Raw genomic sequence first — 19235 nt, 5'->3', positions numbered from 1 at the left:
ATAAAATATTCATATTCAATCCAGATGTCTTCAGCCACAAATGGATTCATCAGAATATATTGCAGTTATCAATCTCTCTACACATTATAAACAAGATTAATCTGAAACAACCCAAAGCTAATCTAACAAGACAGGTTTCAGTGTAGCACACAGTCATTAATTCTTTTCTTTTAAGGTATTGCACAAAGCTGTTTGAGGTCTGTAGACACACAAAACCATTAAGTGTCACATTCAGTGATACTTTGTCTATGAATGACAACAGGTGCCTTTACCTTTAAATCAATCATCTAAATAATTTTGGTTAGGGGCTGACCATTTGATATGGGAGGGGGGGGGGATTTTTTTTTTATAGAATTTGTGTGCAAAAAAAATCCCATTGTTGCAAGGTGTTTTTTAGAAGAAAAGGAAATATTTAGACTTAGTTACAAGTAACAAAATATGTGGTTTTGTAGCTGTGGCTGAAGTGAGTGAGTTAGTTGGGTTTAACGCCGCTTTTAACAGTATTCCAGTTATATCACAGCGTGTCAGCTTAATGTGGGAGGAAAGCCCGAAGTGATGCAGGTCTCAGACGTTTACCACTTCGGTGAAACCCACAAGCACAGGTATGGTGCTGACAAACCTAGAAACATAATCAGGGCGAACCGGGATTCGAACCCACAATTATAGGTTTCTGGCATGCCCAAGGGATGCAACTCTGCACAGCGAATCGCGGCGCCTTAGACGACTGGGCCACCCGTGCCCCCTGCTGTTGCTGAAGAAATATCTAGTGTCCAAACAAAATCCCAAGCCCCACCCCACCATGAACATCAAATGGTCGGTCTGTATTTCTTCATTACAATATGCAAAATCAATCCAAAGAGTACCCATTTTAAATCTGATCTTGTTGGGTCAATTAGGCGCAATAAGCAATATCAATGTAGAAGTGAGAAATCTTTGCCTTTGTAATATCTTCCCTGATTCTCAGCACATCCGTGATACTCTATAAGGGATTTGCCAACAAGCACAGTTAAGGCACTATACACAGTCAATGTTCAAACAAAGGGTGGGTGTGGCAAGGTATAACATAGATATTTACAAGACTTATCTCCCTTGTCTAGTCAGACTCCAACACCCACTAGGGGCAGTGTTATGAGAGAAGTATGGCCTTAAGCAGTGTGCGAAATAGCCGCTCATGGCTAGCAAAATTTGGATTGTACTAAAAATAGCCCTAACCTGACGGGCTACTGAAATTTTAACTGTGATTTTTGTATGCTCTTTTTTTATCTAAATAAAAAAAAGTTCTCTCATTTACATCAATACGACCTTAAAAATCAAATTAATATCCGTAACGAACTGAGGTTGCAGTGTCATCACCTTTCATAATATCTGACTCACAATTAGCAATACAGGTTTAAAATAAACTCGCATATTTAAGCAAGTAAAATTTGAAACTGACCAGTAAGTTTTATAGCTAGGCTAGCCAAGCAGGCGAGCAATACTTTGAAATTATTTCACACACTTGCCTTCAGTAGCTTCATGTTGCCTTCCTGAAGATCTCATTATGATCATTGTATAAATACATGTAGAAAGAGTTGAAAGCACTAGATGAAAACTGTTAATTTAACAGATGAGGTCATAGACGGGGTATATATTATGCAGCATTATTGAAAATTCCCTGCAGATTTTTAACCAAATGACGGATATATTGTAAGTAAACACAGGAAGTGTTGAACTGTTTAGAATTGATAAGAATGTCCTGACCAAGTTTTAATTTGTGAACCAGTTACTGTAGCTTCAATTGTGAGAAATGAAGTCAAGGGGAGACAACTCATGTAAACACTTCAGAGGGCACCAGCTCCCACCAAATCCAGATATGTGTTCTAGGAGTAAGACACTAATAATACATCAAAATGGAATAGATTCTGAAAAAAGCAACATATCTTTTATAAACCATGACCACTGGTCAATATCACAGATCACCTAATCATCAATAACAATTGTATCAGTCCGTATTCGTTTGGTGGAACCATTTTTCGATTTGTCATCAGCATTCGTTCTGGAAGAGGGGAATGTGTTAGCAATGATTATACAGTCATCATCTTCATCCTCTTCTGCTAGGCGTTGTTGTTCAATGTCCAACTTGCGTTTGATACCGCGAGTCATGTGCACCTCAACCTCTGGTGTGTCAGTGGAGTTTATATGAATCACTCTCTCCTTGGAGGTGGAGGACAAGGGGCTGTCCACTCGGGGCGTGGCACCCTTCTGGGGGACAAAGCCCATACTGGACATGGAACCCTGAGAGGTACTGGAGGTGTTCGAGGTGTTGGAGTGAGTCCTCACTGGCGACTGCCGCACTGGAGACTGTGTCAGCCCAGACGAAACAGTCGAACTAGAATTATTACTGTCTGTAGAACTACTACGATTGTCTGTTGAGCTTTTCTTAGCTCGACGTCGTTTGGCTAATGGGGCAGTGGCTACGTCTTGAAGCCGGAAGCCCTCTTTCGTAGCCATGTGGAAAGCATCCATTGTTACGGACAACTGCACATTGACAGAGCTGTTGGTGGTGGAGAGAACGCCGGGAGTTTTGAGCGGTGTGTGAGAGAAGAGCTGTAAGTTGCTGCCGTTGACCCACTCGTTCTTCTGCAGATCTGACATCGTCAACCTTTTCCTTGGTTCTACGCGCAACAAACCTGCCAAAAAAGAAAGTGGTGTTAACTTCTTACAAACAGACATCAAAGACTTCTTTACTATGAAAGTCAGGGAGTTGTTTAATGCAATATTCCAGCTGTATCATGGCAGCTTGTAAATAAATTGAGTCTGGACAACGCAAACCAGTGACTGAAGGCATGAGCAACAAGCCATCTTGGCATAATGAAAGTTACAGTTCTGACCTGCACTCCAGATGGGTATGTACTGTGAAAGTTTTAGTGAGAATTGTTCAATACCACAATTGATTTCCAACATCATGACCAAGTTACTTGTTTTGTTACACTTTTAATACCCATGCTTTGATGCATATCTTGTGTTGCCAATATGGAAACAGCAAAGAACAGTGCTAAATCCTCCTACACAGCCCCAACACAACTTAGGACAAGAGCGAAAAAGCGACAGATGACAAAATAACACTAAACCTTGGACGGACGGACTACAGAGAAATAGTGACAGAAATAGCATTAAATCAAGGACTGACTACAGTCCATATAACACTGAAATGTGAAAAAAATGATTCTAAGAATCAAGTTCGGGCTAGTGGAATCAAACGTTTTTGGCCCAGACAGGATATATGAGAAGACAGAGTCCTTGTTTTCAATGCCTACCCTTTATAAGTCTTTTCGCTGGTTCTGACACAGACTTCCATTCAGGCAAGGACATGTCAAACTCTCCTCCCTTGATTCTCGACATGATCGCCTCAGCAGTGTCTTCATGACTCTTTGCCTGGAAGGGGGCCTTCCCAGACAGCATTGTGTACTGAAACATAAACCAACATTGTGAGGTGAGGTGTTGTGAAATGGGAACATCAGATTATTGCACCCATATTGGCGTGTGTGCGTGCATGTTTGAACTAGTCCGGAGTGTGTGCGTGCTTGCGTGTGTCCGGACCAGTCCTTGTTTTAGCCCCATAATGCCGAGCGCCAGGCCGGGTAACAACAAGTACCAACTTTTAACATCTTTTGGTATGACAAGGCAGACACTCTACCACTAGATCACTGAGGCAGTCTTGTGAGTCCGTGAATGCTGTTTACCTAAATATGACGTAGAATGGCACAACATCAGCCATGTCACAGTGTGTGCGTGCGTGCGTGCACATGTGGGAGTGAGTGAGCGAGAGTTGGTTTAACATGGCTTTGAACATATTTTAGTTATATCCCTGTGTTGTCATTTTGAGGAAAGTTTGAAATAATACAGGTCTTAGATTTTTTCACTTTAGTGAAGCTGACGAGGACGGGTCCTTGTACCGATAACTGACTTCACCCTTGAAGTTGCTACCCGTGGTAACAGTGAACCGTATCTCTATGGAAACATATCCATGATGTTTACTCACCAGGATAACACCGAGACTCCACAGGTCACATGACTCGTCGTACCCTGTTTCCCGACTCGTTGTCTGTCGGAGAACTTCGGGGGCGGCATAGGGAAGAGAAAAACAAGGAGTTTTCAGGGGTTGGTTCTCGGGGTTGAGTCTGGCAAACCCAAAATCAACAATCTTGATTTCAGCATCATCAGTATTATCCTCAAATATCAGGTTCTGAAACAAAAGACATTTATTGCCTGTTAGTATCCTGACTAATCAGGTTTGTTTGTTTGTAGTTGAACTGGGCATTATTCCAGCTGCATGACAGTGGCCTGTATACATCAAGTGACTGATATGATGAACCAAGTCACTGGCACTGACCATGCAATGAACCAGCAAAGATTGCTGGGAACAATCCGGAATCACCACGGGGGTCAACAGCAAGCACAACAAAACAAAACTTCACCATATCTAACTAAAACTGTGCTACTCCTTAACCCTATTAAAGACACAGTAGACACAATTTATGGATTACAACTTCTTTATTTTACTGTAATAACGACGTTTCAGTATAGATCCTTATACTGTTGTCAAGCAGGGCTGAATAATGAAAATGGTACAGAATATATATAGTAGGTGGAGGATTAGCAATAACATCAATTGCATACATGAGAGAGATTAACATGAGTAGGTGAAATAATGACAACAGAAGATAATACTGCAACAACATAATAGAGAACACATGATGAGGAAGCCAATTAAACAGGATTAACTATACATAGGTGGGTGACTATTGCTTAATGAGTCCTTTTTAAGACTGTGCTACACCTTAAACATATCAAACTGCCCTACTCCTCAACCATATCTAAGACTACTGAAGCTTGATAAGACTGCAATACTACAGCTTGGTCAGTGACCATGGGCCTTGAGATGGCCAAGCTGACACAATGGAAAGGAAGCTGTCCCTGCTATGCCTACCTCTGGTTTCAGATCGCGGTGCACAACTCCCTTGGCATGCATGAAGTCTACAGCTCTCACTAACTTCTGCATTATCTCACTGGCTTCTGTCTCAGTGAAGCTTTTCTTTTTCCGAATTCGATCCAATAGTTCCCCTCCTCTGAGTACCTCCATCACAATGTAGGTGTGGAACTGTGCCGAAGAAGACAACTCATCAACACAGTGCTTAAAGAAACCATGAAATCCACCACTAGTGGAACTTTATATTCTATTCAAGATTCAAGTCTGTCAGAACCAAATCACTGAATAAGTGAGATTTGTTTGTTAGTTGTTTAACAAAGCACTCAGCAATATTACAACTATATGATGGATGTCTGTAAATAATCGAGTCAATCCAGTGATTGATATCATGAGCATCGATCTATGCCATTGGTATACAATGACATGCATTAACCAAGTCAGTGAGCCTGACCAGCCGATCCCTTTAGTCGCCTCTTACGACAAGCATAGTCACCTCTTAGGGCAAGCATGGGTTGCTGAAGACCTATTCTCACCCGGATCTTCATGGGTCAGATAGGTGCAAGATGACATTCTGACACTACACATGAAAATCATAGTCTGCTTGAGGCCTAGGAACTCATTCGGGTGAGGTGAGGTGAGGTGAGGTGAGGTGAGGTGAGGTGAGGTGAGGTGAGGTAAGGTGAAATGGAGTTTAAAGTCGCGTCCAAGATTAATGCACTTATATAGCGACATGCATGCACGTTTGTTTGTGTGTGTGGCTGCTTGTACGAGTCCGGACTGATGCCGATTTATAGTGCTAGCACACTGAGATACCATGCCGCAGTTTAACATGAATACCCCACTCAGACACAGTATACTGACTCCGAGCCGACCAGTCCTTGTTTTAGCCCCTTAATGACGAGCATCAGACAGGGTAACAAGTACCATCTTTTAATGTCTTTTGGTATGACACGGCCGGGGATCGAACCCCGGACCTTCCGCTCTCCGGGCGGACGCTCTACCACTAGAGGCGGTCTGGAACTCATGTGGACTCAGCATCCTCACTTGACATAAGTAACACCAACAGCTTTCTGCACAAACCTCGTCATGATACACATCCTGCAGCTGTACGATATTTGGGTGACCTTGACACATCCTAAGTAACTGTATCTCCCGGTGACATTCCACTCGCCGACTGATTATCTTCACCGCGTATTGTATGTTGGTCTGTTTGTGACGACACTTTCTGTAAACATACATACATTTGAGAACCATGTTAGCAAAGGTTTACACCCATTCTTTAACATGAGGTCATAGTAAATGATAGATTTCCATCCACATGTAATGGGTGATCATGATAATGAATATTAGACAAAGGTAAGCACTGAAAGATGGCCATGGTTATTAACAAAACAAAATTAGAACAATGTTCCAGTTGATTCATAAACTCTTTCCAAAATTTGACAAGGGAAAGAAATGTACTCGAATACTTGCTTGTCATGATTGCTTAATGTTGCCTATCATAATGAAAGGAGGTGGGCCAAATTGTAAGAGGTGCAGCAAATGTTGCTTGCATATCAAGGTATTTCAGAAACACAAACTGTAGAGTGAGTGAGTTGGGTTCAACGCCGCTTTTAACAGTATTCCAGTTATATAACGGTGTGTCAGCTTAATGTGGGAGGAAAGACCGAAGTGATGCAGGCCTAAGACGTTTACCACTTCGGTGAAACCCACAAGCACGGATATGGTGCTGACAAACCTAGAAACATAATTGGGGCGAACCGGGATTCGAACCCACAATCACAGGTTTCTGGCATGCTCAAGGGACACAACTCTAGTGAATCGCAGCGCCTTAGACAACTGGGCCACCTATGCCCCCCAGAAACTGTAGACATCAGTAGCCAGAAATGAAGAGAGCGAAACCAAGAGATGGGGTTGAATTGCATCTACTGTAGTATTTATTCAAATAACTGTATCACATGCATCTCAAATCTGAGGGTGCATTTTTCAACTGACCTGCATATAGAGAAGCTCCCATCTCCTAATGGAGGATCTTTCAAGTCAAGGTCATAGTGCTGGAAGAATGGGGAGTTCTGAAACATTAGACAGAATCTATTCTCAAACACATTATCAGGATTATGGAACAGGATTGTAATACATGCTGTGTGAAAAGTTGTTGAGATGTGATAACATAGAGGTCATCTATAATATCACTACCTGTAACAGTACACTAAACCTTTGTGCACTGTACCAGACTACAAGACGCTTGTCCAGCACTTACTTTGAGATGACTAGTACACTCATGGTTGTCAAGCACTTACTTTGAGATGACTAGTACACTCATGGCTGTCAAGCACTTACTTTGAGATGACTAGTACACTCATGGCTGTCAAGCACTTACTTTGAGATGACTAGTACACTCATGGTTGTCAAGCACTTACTTTGGGATGACTAGTACACTCATGGTTGTCAAGCACTTACTTTGAGATAACCAGTACACTCATGGTTGTCAAGCACTTACTTTGAGATGACTAGTACACTTATGGCAGTCAATCACTTACTTTGAGATGACTAGTACACTCATGGCTGTCAAGCACTTACTTTGAGACAACTAGTACACTCATGGTTGTCAAGCACTTACTTCGAGATGACTAGTACACTCATGGCTGTCAAGCACTTACTTTGAGACAACAAGTACACTCATGGTTGTCAAGCACTTACTTTGAGACAACAAGTACATTCATGGTTGTCAAGCACTTACTTTGAGATGACTAGTACACTCATGGCTGTCAAGCACTTACTTTGAGACAACTAGTACACTCATGGCTGTCAAGCACTCACTTTGAGATGACTAATACATTCATGGCTGTCAAGCACTTACTTTGAGATGACTAGTACACTCCTGGTTGTCAAGCACTTACTTTGAAATGACTAGTACATTCATGGCTGTCAAGCACTTACTTTGAGATGACTAGTACATTCATGGCTGTCAAGCACTTACTTTGAGACAACTAGTACACTCATGGTTGTCAAACACTTACTTTGTGATGACTAGTACATGCATGGCTGTCAAGCACTTACTTTGAGATGACTAGTACATTCATGGCAGTCAAGCACTTACTTTGAGATGATTAGTACACTCATGGTTGTCAAGCACTTACTTCGAGATGGCTAGTACACACATGGCTGTCAAGCACTTACTTTGAGACAACTAGTACACTCATGGCTGTCAAGCACTTACTTTGAGATGAGTAGTACACTCATGGTTTTCAAGCACTTACTTTGAGATGACTAGTACACTCATGGCTGTCAAGCACTTACTTTGAGATGAGTAGTACATTCATGGCTGTCAAGCACTTACTTTGAGATGACTAGTACACTCATGGTTGTCAAGCACTTACTTTGAGATGACTAGTACACTCATGGTTGTCAAGCACTTACTTTGAGATGACTAGTACACTCATGGCTGTCAAGCACTTACTTTAAGACAACTAGTACACTCATGGCAGTCAAGCACTTACTTTGAGATGACTAGTACACTCATGGCAGTCAAGCACTTATTTTGAGCTGACTAGTACATTCATGGCTGTCAAGCACTTACTTTGAGATGACTAGTACACTCATGGTTGTCAAGCACTTACTTTGAGATGACTAGTACACACATGGCAGTCAAGCACTTACTTTGAGATGACTAGTACACTCATGGCACTCAAGCACTTACTTTGAGATGACTAGTACATTCATGGCTGTCAAGCACTTACTTTGAGATGACTAGTACACTCATGGTTTTCAAGCACTTACTTTGAGATGACTAGTACAGAGCAGGTTTGACTCATCGGGCTGATGTTCTCGGGTGGGGTGGAGTAGACTACTGCTGATCGTGTTCTCAGTGAAGATGATGGACGGAGCCACATATGAATAGCCCTGGCAATAACAAACACACTTCTTTGTAAACCACACAAGATATGAGGTAATTTTAAAATCAGAATAAAGATTGGATAACAGAAAACTATGGTGATTTTGATGACAATCTTGAGAAGGGTTCAGTCCCTGCACAATGGTGGCATGGGTGGCCCAATTGTCCAAGGCACTGGAATTCATAGTACAGAGTTATGTCCCTTAGGTGTGTCAGGATCCTATGATTTGCTTTGATTATGATTCCTGATTTGTCAGCACCTTTGCATGTTGAGGGTTTTACCAAACTAGTAACCATCCAAGACCTGCATCCTCCAACATTTGCTTAAGTCATAAACTCAAACATTGTTAAGCATGCTGAAAGCTCACTCACTCTCACTCACTCACTCACTCACTCACTCATGTGTATGATCTCACCTTGAACAGTTTCTCCCCGTTCATGGGAACAATGGCAGGAGAGTCTGCAGCCTGCATCGCTGTGAACTCTTCCGAGAAGTTGCTCACATCTAGCTCATGTCGGATTTTGGGCACAAATGGTGCTGGAACTTTCTTCCGTGACAGATCTTGCCAATTCAGACCCTGAAAAAGACCACAAACAAAAACTGTTTACATCAAAGAACCAAAGCACTCCTTCTACAGGACCTGGGGTAGAAGAGATCCTCAACAACTACAGCTCGCTGAATGAGCTGAGTAAAATGAGGCTCAGTTGGTCACAATGCGTCACATGGCTGATTGTATGATCTCATTCTCTGCTCATCTCTGCCATCAGCCATCTGGCCCACACTTGATCATTTTCAGGCCGCCATGCTACAGTTGTAATATTGCAGTAGCATAAATTGTTTTCAATTCTCAGATCATCTATGCCCTGTAATGCTGTCATAAATAAACTGACTTCTCATCGTCTTAAAATAATTTAGTGTCCAAGCAAATGATTCCTCTACCCTTTAGGAAATTGGAAGGATCCTGTGTCAAACAAAGATTGTATAAATATTTCAGACAAGAATTTTTTATGTCCATATTGCTTAAATATTGCTGGTTTACTTTAATAGCACACATATTTCTTTAGTATCTCCTTCAAAATATTCCTCCATAACTGAGTTGAAGATAAATCCTTGATTGTGGACCTGGGAGACAAGGCAAGTCTGTTCTCACCTTGAAGAACGGATGTTTCTTGATACCCTCAGCCCCTTGAGAGCCAAGCCGCTTCAAAGGATCTTTTGTTAACAATCGCAGTATGAAGTCTTTGGCGTCCCCTGAGAAATCACTTGGAATTGGAGGGTTGCACTTCAATATTCTCCTGGCAAATACAGTAGGCAAATGTACAACTTCAAAAACAAAAATTTCTATGTTCAGAAAATGTGTCAAAATGCAAAATACATATTCATCACAACACTAATATGAATCTTGAGACAGTCAAGACTAAATGTGGCAACTCGTGAAATACATGTTGATCACAACATGAACACTGAAACTCAGGCTGGAACAAGTCCAAATTTACTACCCATGTACCCGACCCCCTCTTACCCGATCCTACTCATGTGCCTGCTGTAGCTCTCAAAAGTTGGGTACAAAATGTCCGATTGGGAATTGTTTTACCTGATCCTTGCAAAAACTATTTAGATCCTAGGTTTTCGGACATCATATGTTTTCGGACGGCCATGTTTATGGCGATTACTCACGCTATAATGGGGTGTGTAGCATCACACAGACATCGTAAATAGCCAGATGATGTTTCTAAGTGAAATTTGTCTTTCATGAGAGAATGAGATGTTTTAAAGTTCCTCATGTGATTAGAGAGAAAACAACGAATGTTTCTTAAGCGTTCTAAAACCAAAAACATTGGCATATACACTTATTAAACGATCTGGTCATACATAAACTGAAGTTGACTGAAGCTTTATCTTTAATAAAACATATGAAAGTCAGAAGGAATGTGTGCATAGTCAGTAAGAAATGTGAACATCAGTGACTTGTAGTGTTACCATGGAGTTAAAGTGAATTTTTGTCATTAAACAATATATCACATGACTAACCACAGGTCTCGGTAGTCCTGTGGGTACACAGGTCCTACTCAGTACCCACCCGACCCGAGTCCCCGAGTTACTGCCCCAGCCCTAACTGAGACAGATGACATACTGTTGTGATGATATTTGTGTATAGTTCACGTACTTGGATATTTCTGACTGTGAGTTCTTCTCTCCATCCACAGTGAAGGGGGATGCCCCTGTGAGCAGCTCGTATGTCAGGACCCCTAGGGACCACCAGTCTACAGCCTGGGAACAGAGGACAGTGAACACACTTACAGACAACGTAAACACATGTACAGAGAAGTAAACACAGACAGACTGACAGACAGTGATTTATCTGGGATTCTAAACAAAGTGCCCCTTGGCAAGAAAATTGGGAACAAATCACGTTATTGGTCAAAATTTGATTTTCTTTTTAATGTTTTTATTTTTGTAAATTTGGAAAGAATTAGGAAATTCTAAATTCAAACTGGGAATTTTTACTTTTGCTGCACACTTGAGGCTGAATATCGCCCTCTTGGCATTTCTTGATAAATCCCTGACATCAGGCATCGCAGGCTATACAGTATCCTGCAGTCATGGGTGAGACTCTCCCTTATGTTATCAATAGCTTTCCAAAAGTAAAACGTTTGACAAGTGTGTCAGCAGCCCAGTCAAAATCTTCACTAAATGCCCCAAACTTATCACAAGACATATTAACTTCAAGCACAATCACACAAAAACACAGGAACTAGTGTTATATACATGTAGTATAACAATCAGCAGACAGTGTTCCACAGTATAACAACCAGAAAACAGTGTTACTCAGTATAACAACCAGGAGACAGTTTTACACACTATAACAACCAGGACCTAGTGTTACACAGTATAACAACCAGGAGACAGTGTTAAACAGTATAACAACCAGGAGACAGTGTTACACAGTATATGAACCAGGAGACAGTGTTACACAGTATAACAACCAGGAGACAGTTTTACACACTATAACAACCAGGAGCTAGTGTTACACAGTATAACAACCAGGAGACAGTGTTACACAGTATAACAACCAGGAGACAGTGTTACACAGTATTACAACCAGGAGCTAGTGTTACACACTATAACAACCAGGAGACAGTGTTACACAGTATAACAACCAGGAGCTAGTGTTACACAGTATCACAACCAGGAGACAGTGTTACACAGTATAACAACCAGGAGCTAGTGTTACACAGTATAACAACCAGGAGACAGTGTTACACAGTATAACAACCAGGAGACAGTGTTACACACTATAACAACCAGGAGACAGTGTTACACAGTATAACAACCAGGAGACAGTGTTACACAGTATAACAACCAGGAGACAGTGTTACACAGTATAACAACCAGGAGACAGTGTTACACGGTATAACAACCAGGAGACAGTGTTACACACTATAACAACCAGGAGCTAGTGTTACACAGTATAACAACCAGGAGACAGTGTTACACAGTATAACAAGTATTTGTCACAGAGTGACGAAATATCCCCCGCCTGTACACCATAGTACCAAATATGAAGACAATCCAGCGATTAGTTCTTGAGATATTGTGGCAACACCGTTTTCCAACTCCAAAAACAGATTTGCCTGCTGTGACCTTGAAAATGGGGTCAAGGTCACCAAATCTGACAGGTGTATGCGGTGTCTGTATATACACTATAGTTCCAAATATGAAGACAATCCAGCGATTAGTTCTTGAGATATCGCGGCAACACCGTTTTCTAACTCCAAAAGCAGATTTGCCTGCTGTGACCTTGACAATGGGGTCAAGGTCACCAAAACCGACTGGTGTCTGCGGTGTCTGTATATACACCATAGTTCCAAATATGAAGACAATCCAGTGTTTAGTTCTTGAGATATCGCGGCAACACCGTTTTCTAACTCCAAAAGCAGATTTGCCTGCTGTGACCTTGACAATGGGGTCAAGGTCACCAAAACCGACTGGTGTCTGCGGTGTCTGTATATACACCATAGTTCCAAATATGAAGACAATCCAGTGTTTAGTTCTTGAGATATCGCGGCAACACCGTTTTCCAACTCCAAAAGCAGATTTGCCTGCTGTGACCTTTAAAATGGGATCAAGGTCACCAAAACCGACTGGTGTCTGCGGAGTCTGTATATACACCATAGTTCCAAATATGAAGACAATCCAGTGTTTAGTTCTTGAGATATCGCGGCAACACCGTTTTCCAACTCTAAAAGCAGATTTGTCTGCTGTGACCTTGAAAATGGGATCAAGGTCACCAAAACCGACTGGTGTCTGCGGAGTCTGTATATACACCATAGTTCCAAATATGAAGACAATCCAGTGTTTAGTTCTTGAGATATCGCGGCAACAACGTTTTCCAACTCTAAAAGCAGATTTGTCTGCTGTGACCTTGAAAATGGGATCAAGGTCACCAAAACCGACTGGTGTCTGCGGAGTCTGTATATACACCATAGTTCCAAATATGAAGACAATCCAGTGTTTAGTTCTTGAGATATCGCGGCAACAAACAGGTGGGACGTACGGACGGACGTACGGACGTACGGACGGTCGTGAATACTATATCCCCCGCTTCGCGCTTTCGCGCGGCGGGGGATAACAACCAGGAGACAGTGTTAAACAGTATAACAACCAGGAGACAGTGTTACACAGTATATGAACTAGGAGACAGTGTTACACAGTATTACAACCAGGAGACAGTTTTACACACTATAACAACCAGGAGCTAGTGTTACACAGTATAACAACCAGGAGACAGTGTTACACAGTATAACAACCAGGAGACAGTGTTACACAGTATTACAACCAGGAGCTAGTGTTACACACTATAACAACCAGGAGACAGTGTTACACAGTATAACAACCAGGAGACAGTGTTACACAGTATCACAACCAGGAGACAGTGTTACACAGTATAACAACCAGGAGCTAGTGTTACACAGTATAACAACCAGGAGACAGTGTTACACAGTATAACAACCAGGAGACAGTGTTACACAGTATCACAACCAGGGGACAGTGTTAAACAGTATTACAACCAGCAGCTAGTGTTCCACAGTATAACAACCAGTAGCTAGTGTTCCACAGTATATGAACCAGGAGACGGTGTTACACAGTATAACGACCAGGAGACAGTGTTACACAGTATAACAACCAGGAGCTAGTGTTACACAGTGTTTCACAAATCAACTATCTACCTGTGTACAGTATATTAATCAGGAGCCAGTGTTACACAGTATAACAACCAGGAGACAGTGTTACACAGTGTTTCACAAATCAACTATCTACCTGTGTACAGTATATTAATCAGGAGCCAGTGTTACACAGTGTAACAACCAGGAGCCAATGTTCAAAACAGTACATAAACTCACAAAATCATGGCCAGATCTTCCTTGAACAACCTCAGGTGCCATGTATTCGATTGTCCCACAGAATGAGTATGCTCGATGTGTCTGTGAGTGGAGAAATCAGCATTTTATACATAATAGTTTTGTTAACAAGAATATAAAATACACCATACACAGCACATCAACAAAAAATGTTAATTGACAGATGACACATCTTGTACACAAACAACATAATTACACCATTTAACACAAAAATATAGCTAGCTGAACTTCAGAGGAATTAACACACGACTGTCAGAAAGAGAGTGAGTATTCATTTAAGCTGCAATATTCTAGCCATGTCAGGGGTCGGGGCCACAAGAATGGACTTCACATATTGTACTAATGCAGGGAATTGAAAACCCACTACACTACAAGGGCAACTCACAGCATCGCTGGCCAGGAACTCCTTGCTGAGGCCAAAGTCAGTCAGTATGATATGTCCATGGGAGTCCAGCAGGATGTTCTCCAGCTTGATGTCCCGGTAGATGATGCCCAGCTGGAACACAAGCCCCACATTGTACACACATAACACTCCACGGAATACTCAGATGTTGAAACAAAGGGAATCCATGAAGTTTCCCTCCGTTCAAGCCAAAACACACGTCCCCATCATGTTAATACACTCTATACAAATCCTAAATATACTACTCAACATGTTCTCAGGACTAAAATAGTTATCTTTGGTCCATCCCATCCACATAACAGTTTGTTACTGATTCAAATCTTGTGTAACATCCTGATTCTATAGACAACAAGTGTATTTTTTCTTTGTTGTTTAACGCCACAATCAGCAAATTCCAGCTATACGGCGGCGGTCTGTAAATAACCGAGTCTGAACCAGATAATCAAGTGATTGACATCAAGAGCATCAATCCACAAAATTGGGATATATGCATCAACCAAGTCATCGAGCCTAACCACCTGATCCCATTAGTCGCCTCTTACGACAAGCATAGTCGCCTTTTACGTCAAGCATGGGTTGCTGAAGACCACTTCTAACCCGGATCTTCACGGGTCAGACAACAAACGAGGTGTGTGTTCCACTAGTTAAGTGCCACACATCACACCAAAATAGTAACTCAAACAGCCGGGGCTCAATTATCCAAAGCAACCTCAGTGCTGTGACTATTGTAAATCAATTCAATGATGAGGTACAGGAGTTACCATGGTTACCATAGTCCTAGCATGAGGGTCTCCATCTAATACAGGTCCCTCGTGTTACTAGTGAAAGTTCAACCAACCCACACCCTCAATCACCTTATGAAGGGTCTCCAGGGCTAAGACGATCTCTCCAATGTAAATTCTAACTTCGGCCTCTCTGAAATGTTCTTTCTGGTAGAGGTGTGTGAACATCTCACCCCCGCCAACGTAGTCTGTTAGGAAACAAGAAGAGGACATATTATCTCTAATCACATTAAGTACATCTTATCATGTGTGGCTTAACACTTCACTCACTAATATTCCAGCTACATGACATTGGCCTGAACATAATCGAGTACAGACCAGATAACCAGTGATCAATATGGTGAGCAACGATCCACGCCATTGTGATGCAATGACATGCAAGTCAAGCAAGTCACTAAGTCGGACCACCCAATCCATTTGATGCACAAACTAGCCAGTTAATGTGATCAGTAGAACCAACAAGGGCCTTGATTCACACTGTAATGACTGAATGAGTCCTTATGTTGTGTATTGGAAGTGTGAAGGCTTAGCTATATGATCACTTTATAGAAGGGGATCTTGATCAATATGCGCAATCTTCCTTGATAGGACCTTGACAATGACAAGACTATCTGTCACACCTGTGAGAGACATTGATCATTATGGCGACAGAGAATTATGCTTTCAGTTCAGGTGTGAACAGGAGGTGAAACCTGGAGCCAATTAATCTTTTTGTGGTTTCTCAGAGCAGGGCACAAAAGGGTCAGTGACAATGTGACTTTTTTCCTGAAACTAAATAACAATTGAAGAAGTGAGTTTACCCAGAATGAGATGGAGCTTGGCGTCAGTCTGGAAGGCATAGTGGAGTGTGACCAGGAAGGGAGACTGCCGGATAGCTTCGAGAACTTGTCTCTCTGTCTTTGTGTGTTCTGTTGTCTTTGTCTTCTGGACTATGCTGGCCTTCTTCAAAACCTTCATGGCGTACAGTTTCTTGTCATCTGAACCGCCAACTTTACGCACCAGGAACACTTTCCCGTAAGCTGCAGAAACAACACAACAAAACTCCTATTGCTATATCACAAACTCCTGTAAACTAACAAGTCTGGCCACACAAAACTACTGACAGCGATTGATGGTATGAGCAAAGTCTGGCCACATAAAACTACTGGTAGTGAGTGAGTGAGTTTGGTTTAACGCCGCTTTTAACAGTATTCCAGTTATATCACGGCGTGTCAGCTTAATGTGGGAGGAAAGCCCGAAGTGATGCAGGTCTCAGACGTTTACCACTTCAGTGAAACCCACGAGCACGGTTATGGTGCTGACAAACCTAGAAACATAATTGGGGCGAACCGGGATTCGAACCCACAATCATAGGTTTCTGGCGTGCCCAAGGGACGCAATTCTGCACAGCGAATCGCGGCGCCTTAGACGACTGGGCCACCCATACCCCCCCTACTGGTAGTGATTGATGGTATGAGCAAAGTCTGGCCACATAAAACTATTGGTAGCGATTGGTGTCATGACCATTTTCCGATGTTGGGGTACAATGGCAGCAATCACTGAGCCAAAAAAAACCAATAGAGTGAGAAAAGTGAGTGATTGGGATTACGTTATTTCAACCCTGGTCCCTGCTAGATTTAGAACATTTACATCATTGACAGTATTGTCAAAACAGAAATCACGAAAGACTGTAAAAAACCCAGTGGCCTCTCACCTCCTGTTCCTAAAACTTTCAGCAACTCGAAGTCCTCCATGCCAACCCTCTCCTTCCCACTGCCAGTCATGTTCACTGAAATGGGGAAAAATAACATTCAATTATTAAATTACCATTACAACATTACTCAACAAAATAATTCCTAGGGGTATAACATCATGCAAATTCACAACAGAAACTACCATGACGACCATCAGAGCTGTTTTCAGCTGAAAAATATATCTTAATTTGGACAGAACAAAATACGAAAACGTGTATTGAAAATTAACACCAGAATCTAAACTAATTCTTTTGTACTTTTAACATAAGCTACATATCATTCATTTGTCACTGTTGAGAGAAAGATCTATCGAAAATGACCCAAAGGACACATTTGGCCAGCTTGCCATATTAAGTTAAAGGCTTTGGCACCTCTCTTCAATATGTGGCATGTTATTACATCAGTTCATAAAGCCTTGTATGGCACCATGCCTCACACTTTTATCCAAGTATCGTCAGCACCAGTTGTTACCACGACTTTCTTTACACAGAAAAGTATTGGGGCATGTCATGCTTCATGACTGGTCTTGGATGATTGATTGCTAACTGAAGAGAGTCTGTTATGTTCATAAAACATTAATATAACATACTTCTGTCTGTCTCTAATTAATACTGGTCAGTAAAGGTCAGTGTAAATAGACCCTTCAAGGCTAAGATTTCTTTGAACTGGGCATCTTGATCTTTGGGATGGACATTGAGTGAAAGCCTGTTAATCTTGATGCCACCATCGTCAATGAAATTGTCTGGATTAACATTTCCATATTTCAGTATATTGCAAGCTCTACCAGGTTGGGATAGTGAAATTGATAGTGCTGGTATGATAATACACCAATGTATCGGTGGATCGCGATTTTTTACTTCTCGTTACTAGTATCGATCATAGTCGCAAACTAAGTAAAAGTATCGATTCTTACCTTAAATGTTCGTTTTGATAACTGTTACACTGAAAGCTAATTAGTAATGAAAGTTTATAGTGAAAACGTAAATATTTTCATCCATTGTGCCATACTTCACACTGCCAAGTGTATATCCTGTCTATACAAAAGATGGCTTAGGGACCACAGATAACAGCATGTGCAAGTATCATGATACGCATCTTCCCGAGGCAAAGGAGTTAACTGACTATAAAAGTCCAGTTTCCACCCTTGCCGAACTAGGCTGGTATTATGGAGTTCCGTTTTGTCTGGGCTAACGAGTCTATGCATAGTCCAATCAAAATCGCGCATCGAAATCAAAATCCGGTTCGTAAACTGCCATGCAGATTTCGATCGATTGCTGGATTTGCAAAGCATGTGCATAGCCAATACGTTGTCAGCAGATATTTTTTCAAATCCGTTCATGTTTTTAATCAAGGTGCTCACGTGATTTGATGCATTTTGCGATGTAAGACCCGTTTTATCACAATATAGATCTTGATTATCGATCAGATCGTCCTGACTGGGCGCCACCTTTTTGTGTGAAGCAAACGCAAGTGATACGAGAGGTGGAATCTGATTGGTCCATAGGAGAGGCTTAGAAGGGACATAATTGGTAATAGCCACTGGGGGAGCAACAGTCGAGGCCAGTATTCAAGCCTAGTTCGGCAAGGGTGGAAACTGGACTTTTAAAGTCAGTTAACTCTCTTGCCTCGGAAAGATGCATGATACGTATCGGATCGTAAGTAAGGTATCGTGATACGTATCGGATTGCACAGTAAGTGTATCGTCCCAGGCCTAGAAATTAAGCAGGGTTGGTTAATATTGCTGACTGAAAGTCTAATGAAACTTTAGTGCAAATGTCCTGGCCATGCTGGTAAAACATAGTGAACTCAATGACACAGCAGATAAGCAAGGCAGCATAAATGATATGCTAAACCTGGTGAAATCAATGACCCAAATAATATGTAGGGTGGTGCAAATGGTTCACTGAAGTGTAGGTATGCACAAATGCCAACACAAAGTACACTTTGTTTTAACCTGGATCTAATTGTTTGCACATGCAGCACATGAGTATTGTATCAACCAGTGCTGTATTAACCAACTACAACTGAA

At 41.7% G+C, this 19235-nt stretch overlaps 1 protein-coding gene across 2 annotated transcripts in view; it reads right to left on the bottom strand.

The window, feature by feature from the left end:
• Positions 1 to 632: 632 nt before the first annotated feature.
• Positions 633 to 19235, bottom strand: part of LOC124122856 (ribosomal protein S6 kinase alpha-5-like) — a 50029-nt gene continuing 31426 nt past the window's right edge. For both annotated transcript variants that reach the window (XM_046486041.2, XM_046486032.2), the window contains exons 2-16: positions 17167 to 17241; positions 16274 to 16492; positions 15546 to 15661; positions 14674 to 14784; positions 14271 to 14351; positions 11033 to 11136; positions 10016 to 10160; positions 9281 to 9442; positions 8750 to 8872; positions 6965 to 7041; positions 6050 to 6194; positions 4970 to 5140; positions 4022 to 4225; positions 3297 to 3447; positions 633 to 2669 (exon numbers count right to left, since the gene is read on the bottom strand). In XM_046486041.2, the coding sequence (XP_046341997.1) occupies positions 1960 to 2669; positions 3297 to 3447; positions 4022 to 4225; positions 4970 to 5140; positions 6050 to 6194; positions 6965 to 7041; positions 8750 to 8872; positions 9281 to 9442; positions 10016 to 10160; positions 11033 to 11136; positions 14271 to 14351; positions 14674 to 14784; positions 15546 to 15661; positions 16274 to 16492; positions 17167 to 17241 (2594 nt within the window). In that variant the 3' untranslated portion in view covers positions 633 to 1959. The remainder of the gene's footprint in view (positions 2670 to 3296; positions 3448 to 4021; positions 4226 to 4969; positions 5141 to 6049; positions 6195 to 6964; positions 7042 to 8749; positions 8873 to 9280; positions 9443 to 10015; positions 10161 to 11032; positions 11137 to 14270; positions 14352 to 14673; positions 14785 to 15545; positions 15662 to 16273; positions 16493 to 17166; positions 17242 to 19235) is intronic.

This window comes from Haliotis rufescens, unplaced genomic scaffold (assembly GCF_023055435.1).
Source record: "Haliotis rufescens isolate VD_foot unplaced genomic scaffold, xgHalRufe1.0.p SCAF_3, whole genome shotgun sequence".
NCBI lineage: Eukaryota > Metazoa > Mollusca > Gastropoda > Lepetellida > Haliotidae > Haliotis > Haliotis rufescens.
The sequence above is the reverse complement of the archived record's forward strand: the minus strand, read 5'-3'. Positions and strand labels throughout refer to the sequence as shown.